General features: G+C 36.1%; 1 protein-coding gene across 1 annotated transcript; it reads left to right on the top strand.

The window, feature by feature from the left end:
- The first annotated feature begins 541 nt into the window (after positions 1–541).
- On the top strand, positions 542–10,439 carry LOC126850233 (uncharacterized). The gene is made up of 2 exons (XM_050592997.1): positions 542–811; positions 4,989–10,439. Exons 1-2 carry the CDS (start codon positions 797–799, stop codon positions 8,502–8,504), a joined length of 3,531 nt encoding a protein of 1,176 aa, XP_050448954.1. The 5' UTR covers positions 542–796; the 3' UTR covers positions 8,505–10,439.
- The last annotated feature ends 794 nt before the right edge of the window (positions 10,440–11,233 follow it).

Genomic DNA, 11,233 nt, shown 5'->3' with positions numbered 1-11,233 from the left:
AGGAGTCTTCGAGATAGGCAGCCGATAACTCACGCAGATTCTGGTTGTCGAATGTGAGCATAGAATGGAATACTCGGTTGACCAATTCTTCCGAGGTATCTTTTGTCTGTCGCAGAAGGATTTACAACCGGTTTCACGCGACAAACGCGTTGTAGTCACTGGGGACCGAGAGATATACAAGCTGCATCTTCGACTTCTTCAGCGAGACAGAGGCAGGGCTAGCCTACTTTCTCTACAAAGAGAATTTTTAAACATCATGTGAGGAGGGCTCCCTCTTTTCGCGTTCTCCTCTTCCTCGTATCGTCGTCATCTTCCTCTTTCTTTTTCTCTTTTTCTCTCTCTCTTTCTCTCTCTCTCTCTCTCTCTCTCTCTCTCTCTCTCTCTTTATGCCCTCTCTCTTCTCTCGGTACCTTTAGGCGACTCACTCTCTCCTTTTCCCGGGTCTCCTTTCTGCGATTCACCCAACAACCTCAGTCGACAACTTCTCTGACTCGTAGCCCTCTCGGAGTCTATATAAGCAGAGCCTTCATACGAGACTGAACATTTTTTTGTGTTAGTAGCGGCGAGTCGTGTCGCTCGTCTGTCAAAGAGGCTACGGGCCGACAAGTGCCAGTATGGTGTGAGCGACATGTGATAGGAAAAGCCACTATTAAATCGTATAGGACAAGGTTGGAGTAAACGCGGTTTCCTTTAAAGTGTGGTGACGAAAAGTAGACGAAACGCGTCAAGAGCAAGGAGATCTCGTAGTGTAGGATAATTTGTGTAGTGTCAAGACTGCGGTTTATGCGCATGTGTCATGGTTAAATTCAAGGTAGGTCACAGCGAGTCTGGACTGTCATGCTTAGTTCGCTCTCAGAACGTTTGTCTTCTCAAAAATTAATAAAAATGTGACACCAATATAGTCTCATCAAAAGGCAACTTTCTGTTTAAAGCTTGCACAGTGTTTCAATTGCAAAAATATTATGACTATAATATGTTATTAAATATGTAATCTTTAAGAAGAATCTGGAAGAATTGTAAGCCTTGTTTTAAAAATATGTGCAATAAATGCAAGTTTTATTAATTTATCTTTATTTATATCTTATTTAAACTGACTTTGTTTAAAATGACTTAAATAAACATCATTAAAGAATTAATTATTTTTACGATTTTAATGTTCATTATTTCAAATATAAGCATACATATCTGAAAATATTTGTAATAATATAATGTGCATTTTAAAATATCGGTAAATAATATATTTACTCGAGAAAATAATTACTACATTGATTGCAATTTTAATTAACATAATTGCGTTCTTTTTTTATTATGCATGATGCTTTTAACGCTTTGGAGTAGTACTTGCATTTTCGCATGATAATTTATATTTTACTACATATTAATTAAAGTAAATATTATATTTATATATCCATTTTCTCATATGTATAATTATTCATAAATAATGTTTTCTATATTAATTACTTATTGAGTCATTATTGCCTGTGTACATTTTGTTTATAAATATCTCATAGTCAATGGTAATAAACCATTTTGGATTACTGCTAATGGATATTAATTATCTAGAAAAAAATTTAAATAGAGAATAATAAAAATTGATTAATATTTTTTAAAATTATCTAAAAAATTCTCGATTTTATTATAGTTTAGCTTATAATTATATAACATTTTGTTGATTGAATCATTTATACATATATATGTCTATGTAACCGGGGCGGACTTTCGTGTTTTGATTGATTGGCTTTTCAAATATATGTATATATTGCATCGTATCTCAATTTTGTTTAGAAAAAAAAAATGAATAAAGCACTTTAGTGTGCAGAAATCTCTCCACGACTAAAATAACATTACACCCTCGTTGTGAATAAATTTCCGTATTAATAAGGAGAGGGGCGCATGTATTATGAAAGCAGCGCACGATGAAGGTCTTAAACGTATGCATTATCGATAATTGCATTGCGACGATTCCCAACCAGAGATTAAGTAATTACTGGTTTTTTATAGGCGTCTGATAATGACTAATTTGAGATACCGATTAAATCAATTCTTTTAATTCACGCGCGCATTTGTTGAACAATTTAGTTTTTTGACTAATCTTTGGATTGTATAATAGTTTTGCACACACACACGCACGCACGCACGCACGCACGCACGCACACACACACACACACACACACACACACACACACACACACACACACACACACACACACATATATATACACGTATATCACAAAAGAATATAAAAATGTAGTAAATAAATAAATAAAATTTGCCAATAATAATTATTTAAGAAATATATAGATCATTACGTATTTCCGCATGCATGGCAATGCGTGAAAACGAAAGTTCTTATAGGATACACATATTTCTATACGGGCGGTGAAAGATGTATTTGTATATAAAAATATTACGGATGTAAAACTGGTTATCTATAACGAGAAAAGAAAATAACATAAATACCAATTTTTTTTAGATTAAAAAAATAGCATTTTTTACTTAATTTTGTTCACATAATCAATGCTTGTGACCATTAAAGGTAGATATTTTATAATATAATTATAATATAAATTACAATTTAATCTCTCATAGATATTATTACTTTTTATGCTGCATATATAGCATATCATTGAATTACTTTATGAAGTATTTAATAGCAACAATATAATGCGTGGAAATGCAAGATATATAAAAATAAATAAAATATTTTGATAGCTTTATAGCTAAACATACATATTATGAATTTAATGTTTTATACAACTGAAGATTTAGAATTTTGTATTTAATAATTTTGTTATAAATTTATTTTATATAAATATATATATATATATATATATATATATATATATATTATAAATATTTATGTGCAAAGAATTATATAATAAAAATATAGGTCATTGGTGATATATAAACATTATCGACAATTCGTTATGTATAATACACCGATTAATTCATGATAAATTTATGATAAAATTAAAATATGTGCTCATCAATTGCAAACATAAAAAAAAAATATATATATGTATCTATGTATAATATTTTACAAGTTCTTTTATTATATCAATTACAAATTCTTTAGTAATTTTTTGACTTTTAAGAAACATAATTCGATAGATAATTGAATATTAAAATAAAAATGAGAGAATAAAAAGCCTTTTTTAATTAAAAAGTAATTATTTGTAATTACAATTATTGCTATATATTGTCAGGTTGCAAGCATTTTCTGTGGTCTTTGGAGAAAGTACGGTGACTATATGTTAGCCTTGCATCTCGGCCATCGTGCCACTTAAGAGAAGAAGTTGCTGGTTTCTTGCCGGCAATGACAGATGATGAGCTTGTACATTCTCATCGCTTTTTTTCATCGATCTGATATCTTTTAGAAAAAGATATAAAATGTTATCTCAATTAATTGTTATAATAGCGTTTTACATATAATTTATAACAATATTTTGCTTTATACATATAAAGTGTTACAAAAGATAATTATATAATTAATAATTGTATTGTCTATTATTTTATTGATTAAATTTATGTAAAAACAATTTTTTAAATTTATTGCGTGTGGATATGTGTACGTAATATAATATGTTACTATAGATATTTACAATTTAATACTTATTGTCAGTATTATAGAAGTAATATACTTAAAAAATAAGTATGCCTCTAGCATAAATAATAGTTTCTGTTGAAAGAGATATTTATGATGAAATCAGTGTCGTATAAATTTTAAACATTCTATAACTATCTTTAGTTTTATATGTCATGGAAAGAATACTTATGTTAGATCAGTTTAATAATTATGATCGATGAGGTAAATAGTTCTTGTTATAATAGTTTTTTAACACTTACGTCATTATATATGTATATACTTTATAAGATTGCAAATGTATATATGTATAGAAAACAACATAGATGTATATATATATATATATATATATATATATATATATATATATATATATATATGTATATATGTATACAATTTCTTTAAATTAAAAATTGTTTTTAATTAATACTTATTTAAATAAGCAAAGTGTTAGCATTCCAGAAAGGATATCACTTGTCTGTTTTTCACAATTCGTCCTTATCCGTTTACTATTATAACGTAATTATTCATTCGTGCACGCCTCTTTAATGCTCGGAATACGTAAACGTAGTTTTACATAATTTTCACATATATTGCAGTGATCTCTTCTCTGATTTTAGGCGAATAATACAGAAATTCTCACGGTCTCTAATATAATTGCTACACAATAACAAGTAGCATGGATGATCTCCGTATGTACTGCGAAATTATTTTTAGCACCCAACGAAACTAATTAACATGTATAGCTTGGCTTTACAGATAATGAAATAGATATGTATGCAAGACATAATTATTTACTTATTTTGGGTAATAACATTTTTATGTTGAAAAAGATAATAATCTTATATATGTTACATGTGTGTGTTTATTATGCCTTGCATACTCATGTTTTACGTTATAAGGAAACAAGGAGCAAAAATGCGAAAGTAAAAGTACAATGAAAACAGAAATAATTTTTATCTTAGTATTGAACAAATATGTGTATGTAATTATGACAGAGTCTTTTAAAGTGCAATATGTTTGCAATATTAAATTTTTAATTACTAAATCTACTATCTGACATAATCTGACATATCTGATAATGACTTCTAATCTGATTAAATTATATATTTTCTATTTAAATATGACTTAAAATCATATAAACATATGTGAATTAAATTTATATGCAAAATCATATTACGAATCTTTATTACGAAATTGTAATGTGTGTTTGCTGCAGTTAAATTTTCCGAGATCTTAAGCGCACAGTATATTATTATCTTTACATAATTTGATATGATGCTTTAAGTTTCTTTTCACTATAATCATAAACGTCACGATTAGTGTGGGAATAGAGAAACAAAATGTTAATTGCAAAAGCTGCGAAGTCACTTTCTCCGATTCTAGTCAACTTGTTCTGTTTTAGATGTTGTTCGCGCTGTTTTGCGTCCTGTTGATTGGACAACATATACAAGCGGTAGTCAACAAGGCGACCTCGCAAACCAAGGAAGAAGAAAAACCTACCAAGGCCAAAGCCGATGATAGGATAAGTAATACTTTCGATTCTCCATCTGACGACTATGGGCCACCGTTAGGATCTAATTTTAATGGACCAGCGCCGATATATGGACCTCCGGAGTTAGTCGGCAACCTTGGACCAACGCCCATTTATCCACCACCACCGCCGGAATTGCCGCCACCTGTATTTGGACCGCCGGCTATTTCATACGGGCCACCACGTAGTATCAAGCCGCAATACGGTCCACCGAAACAAAGTTTCGGTTTGTCAATATCCTCCTTCGTTTCGAAGCCTACTTACGGCCCGCCAAAACTCCATTATGGACCGCCGAAACATTTTACGCCACCGTCGGCTTCGTTCTCGCCGTTTATATCACCGAAACCTCAATACGGTCTGCCGTTAAAGTTCATTGGTACATCGAGCCAGCAATATATATCGCCGCTACCGGCGAGTCAGCACGGGCCGTCCAAGCCCGGCCACGGACCACCTATTCCTATATCGCTCGAGACTTACGGTCCGCCGCCTCCAAAATTAGCTATTCAGTTTAATCCTCTGCCCAATGACGAGTACGGTCCACCACCGCCTCCCGTATCCGCGCCGCAACCGCAATACGGTCCGCCAGCTGGTGATTTATACGGACCACCACCACCAGCACCACCGCCAGGAGTTCCAGCGCCACCCACACCACCTGACATAAAGTACGATGGATGGCAGCCTATTGCCGGAGTAGCCACCTCCCCTAATCAAAGTGGTCCACTGACAGATACATATGCCTCTTCCCTCGAAGCAAAGCACAATTACATCGAAAGTTCATCCTCTTCGGCATCGCAATTATCTCATGCTTCTCTGAGTGCCTCGACGAATTCAAATGTGCCTAGCGATTCTTACGGCACGCCGTTAAATAATCCGGAGGATCACGATTTGAAAATGTCCGTGCATGAATCCTCGGCTTCCTCGGAGAGCAATGGATTACCGCCGCCACCGTTACCGCAACACGAACCCCTACACAACAATCAAGGCCCAGGTGCTACGACCAGTCAATCCGATCATCAATTCGGTCGGCAACAATTGAATTTACAGCACGGAACGCCAAACATCGAACCGTTATCTATCATAAAAACAGTAGGATTTGAATTGTTACCCACAACGGGAGCTTTGAATGCGGATCTCTCAGGTTTATCGTTATCAGGTGGTACTTCTGACGTCTCGTCGTTTAATCATATCTCGAATTCGATTAATGCCAATTCCGCGTCGCTTCACGCAGGATTGACGTCAAATGATGACGGATCTCACACTGCTGCTTTAAGCAACGGCGGAGATTCACACGGATTTCAGAATATAGAGAATGATCTATCCTTGCAGCAGCTACCGCAACAGACACCATCGAACAATTACCTCCCTTTAACAACCGTGACTTTTGGAAAATCAAATAATTTTATATCAGGGACATCCTTGCTTTCTCCTCCGCCTTTAGATTCTTACGGCGCACCACCTTTATCTTCTTACTCGTTCACTGGACCTTATCCAGCGGCGCAAGGAGGACGAGGTGGACAACTGTTTTCGTCATTTGGAATATTCGGAAGCTCTTTTAACAAACAAAGTCTACATCATCACAGACTTCATGGTTCATTCAGACCACCACCAATTCCCCCCAGTTCTTTGATACCACCGCGAGTACGAGAGCCCATCAAATTTAGGGAACCAATACCAACAGGGCTTTTATCGAATATTAATCGATATTTACCGCCGCATACAAAACAACAGTTGCCGAATGTTCATGTACCGGTATCTTTTCGCCATACACAGGGCTCGAATAATTTATTTTCCAATTCTTTTGCATCATCTGGCTCGTTTAATGTACATAATTTAAATTCTCCGATTGCCGCACCGCATGTTCAATACGGAACGCCATTATCGTTCACTGATTTCAACACACCAGCGCCTCATTTAACTTATGGAGCGCCTAACTTTGGCCCACCAACCTCCTTCATTTCAACGTCTTCCGGATTTGGCAGCAATCTCTACAGCGGAATTAATAACGCGCTGACAACGACATATGGTACGCCTGTGGTAAATGCACCGTTATCAATCGGTGGCGGTCACGATTGCAATTCCTTGCAACCGCTCTTGCCTGTGAACGGAGCGTTACATTTAAACAAAGGATTATCCGTGAGTGGAGAGCCTTTAAGCGGTAGTTTAGCTTCCAACGGAAAATCGCATTTTAGCGAAGAGCTGCACTTGAGTGGAGGCTTATCGTTAGGCAGTGAAGTGCCCTCGGGCGAAAGGCCAGCATCATTGAATGCTGGATTACCCGCGCATGGAGGCGTGCATTCTAGCGGCAAGCTGCAACTCGGTTCTGAAAATGTGGGGCCTTCTGGTGGAAACATAGAAATCCCGGGTCCAGTTTTTACCAATTCTCTGTCTACGAGTTTTGCGAGCTCCACGGGAAGTGATTTATCTGAGAATAGCCATCAAAATTCTATTTTTACAGGCAATTTATTGCCGCTTATTAAGCCGCTTGATAATTTCCTGGGAGGTCCGCCGGTAAGCACATTAGATTTACAACATAACGAACAACAGAAGACGAATCTCAAGGATAGCTACGGCAATCCCGTAGGATTAACTTTTGATTCGTCCAACGAAGCGAGTGACACCAGAACTGTTCACGCATCCACCACGGATGTTTCGAATGAACTCCCTGCGCTTCCGTCTAGTCAGTCCCACAATAGCTATTCCGCAGTAACGTTTGAGCATGGCTCGGGAGTATCAGCTGCAGCGCTGACAGCAAGCTTGACCGCGCAGTCCTTCGGCCAGCAAAAGAATCTCGAATTAAATGAGGTGGATGCTAGTCAATTTTTGAAATCGAGCGAGGGTAGCGAGGCATTGTCTTTGGCGCAACGGCTGACCGCCGATAGTGCCGACGGTTTTGAGATTCACGGTTCCAAGGGCACTTACAGATTGCAGATACAACCAGCAGACGGAGGCCTGGGCACCGAGAACTCGGATGGCAGCATCAGACACGACCAGGTATTGTCTAATGGCCTCCTTCAAGATATATTAGCCGCTATAGAACAGCCGGAGAATGGTGCTATACAACTACAAGGCTCGCCGCAAGTTCAGCAATTGCAAAAAGTTTTCGGTCCTGATTTGCCTCAAAAAACTGGTGTCATTAATGGCCATTTTATTACTATAGATAGTCAAGGACAAAACAACGGATTACAAAATCAAGTCGAAAAAGTCAGCGAGAAAAAAGAAGACGTTAAATACTCAAAAAACCAGCCGTCAATTGCTTTATTCTATGATACTAAATATGGAGAATCGATAAAAGAAATCAGATCTGTGTCGAAAAGCGAAATGCAGGCCGCAAACGCAAATGAGCAAAATAATAGTCAAACAAAATCCTCCTTAATTTCTAAATCGTAATAAGTGCCTATATAAAAATATCTAATAGTATTTTTAATAATAGTCTTAATCGCTCTGATTCATTTCGGAAAGACTTTGATTTTCGAGAAGAAAAGATATTGCTGCTAACGTGATGCCATTTATTTTCTTTGCTTGAGGTTGACCAATAAAATATTTCGATGAAAGTTTTTAAATCTACGATGTTTACGATGACATAATATTTAAAACGTTACATATTTTTCAATAATATTTTTGATGAATGATCGCGGATATGATCGATTATATTTTAACGTATCAACAAATTTATCTTCAAATAGATTGCAATAAAATTGCTTTGCAATGTGACATTAAAACTTTCTAACAATTTATTTTGTTGCTTTATTTTTATAAATTATTTAAACGAAGATCTAAGATTATGCAATGTTTTGGTACGCTTAAAAAATATTTAAAAAAATTTGATCAATTTAAAATTAAAATTAGAAAGCAGAAACCGCGCAATGAAAGTTTATGTAATTTTCTCTTATTTTCTCGCAAGCAAGCAAAAGTAATAATTACTTGTTGGCCAATGTATCGATAACAAGTTATTAGACAAATCGTCTGCTTGCTCAAGAACTTTTCACCTCTTACCAGGATTGCAAGAGTGATTGTAGAAAGAGACGCAAGTATCGGCATATTTTTATCACATAAGAAGATTTTGCATTCTTAAATAATGATCTTGTTATCAGGTCAAATGTTTACTGAGATCCGACCAAGGATCCAGAATGCTTCAATTTGTCCTCGCGTCAGCGGCTTATCTTATCTTCGTCCATGGAAATTTCGTTGGCTCGATCCTTTCAAAAACAAGGAAATATATATATAAGGAAATTATTTAATATCAAATCAGATTTTTGTCGGGATAGTCGATGCCACCACTTTCAGTTTAATTCTACGAAAGTGGCAAGTCAGCATACGTTGCTCTTGTCAAGATATGAAAACGGTACGAGGCATTACACGCGTTTATTAATACTCATGTAGGTCAATAGGTTACGGCAACGTTCTCGTGCGAAGTACATGTAGCTGGTTATATGGCATATCCGCGTAAAATCGCTTGGTCGTTTTCCGGTCGGTAGAACATGATCGACGCATTTTCGAGATTTCAGGCTTCGTCAAGGTGAAAGTTCAAAACCTCATTTAACGATCCGGTGAAAAAATATCGAGCTTCTATGAAAATTTCTTTCTAAATGAAACGCACTGCTCGTCTTTGCGGACAGTCAAGGGTGTTTTTACGCTCGGTTTTGCACACTTTTATCACGATAGTCATATGCGGATACGTTTTAATCTACTATTATGTGTGTGCGAAAAAAATAGAACGAAAATACGTGCTTGGGGCTTGATATGTACATCGGTGGGAATACAGAACAACCGCAAAATGTCGATATTATCAAGCACGAGAAACCGTAAGCAGCAAACGTTATTTCCTTCTGCCGCGCGTATTAACGATCTTTATGCGACTTACGATTCGCAGTTCTGCACGTAAGTTGTAAATGAGTATCCGTATCGTGAAAGTGCGCGGCGCCGTTAAAATCCCAAGTAATCTCAAAGCTCTTGCATTTTTATGATTTTCCCTGGCAAACGGTTATGCATAACTTGGTGTATTGCAGATACGTAAAATAAGTAGAGCGTATACGTTTAAGGGAGAGACGCTCATTGTTACGAAGTACGCAGTAACGATACTGCCAAGCCATAAAACGCATCCACTTGCTCCTAACCCATATCCACCTACTTTTTTAGGATTTTAATTTATTATTTTATATACGCGAAGAGTTTTATGTATGTGTGTGTGTGTGTGTGTGTGTGTGTATGGGCACTTAGCTTATATTCGACGAGCAATCGATGCTATCACTCGCCGGATATAACGATCTTACTAGCTTGTACATTTAATGTATGCTCCGCATGTAAATATATGAATACTTTGTACATAGTGCTCAATTTTTATTTCCGCTCTCTCCTCATTACCTATATCCTACATTAATTTATTATATTATAATGAATATGACAATAAAAAATATTGTGCAATTGCAATATCTACGTCAATATGTGTTATTTCTTTTCTCTACACATATTTCTTTTTTTTAATATTATATAATCTATTCTTTATTTGCATTATACCAATGCATTATACCAAGTCGTAAATATTAATATTAGTAAGTATTAGTGTAAGATATTACACACAAAAACACGTTGTTTTCGAGTCCATTTGCGGAGATTGGCCCGCCGTAATGTGGATTACAAGTTTGCGCATCTGAAAGTGTTTGTCTCGAGAAAGTACTCGGTTAAATCGGCGGTTGCCTAAATACCGCGAATTCTGGCACGACGGAGAAACAGAAACGTATGAGGGAATTAGGTATCCTCCACTAAGTAGAATTACGGTTATGTAAATGAAACGCTATTGCTTCGCCGGTTAGAACGATTAGCGCCCAGTGCTAAAATCGTTATTCGCAGATTTTCCACGCGAATCCTCACGCCGTCAGTATTCATCGACTTTTTCCTCTACTGTCTCTCCATTGTTTCACGTGTCTTCCTTTGCTTCCTTTCCATTACTTACTACTTCCACTACTTACTACTAGACAATATGATCATGAAACTTCCGGTGTAATCTGACGCTGGGAATATTCACACGTTTTCTGTCGTAAAGACTAGCTTGCCCGCGTTAAATCAGCGAGTTGCGCTAAACAAACTGATTCACAGTGATACCCTAGATATTATTCTCT

This window comes from Cataglyphis hispanica, chromosome 6 (assembly GCF_021464435.1).
Source record: "Cataglyphis hispanica isolate Lineage 1 chromosome 6, ULB_Chis1_1.0, whole genome shotgun sequence".
Classification (NCBI taxonomy): Eukaryota; Metazoa; Arthropoda; class Insecta; order Hymenoptera; family Formicidae; genus Cataglyphis; species Cataglyphis hispanica.
This window is presented reverse-complemented; position numbering and strand designations above follow the sequence as displayed.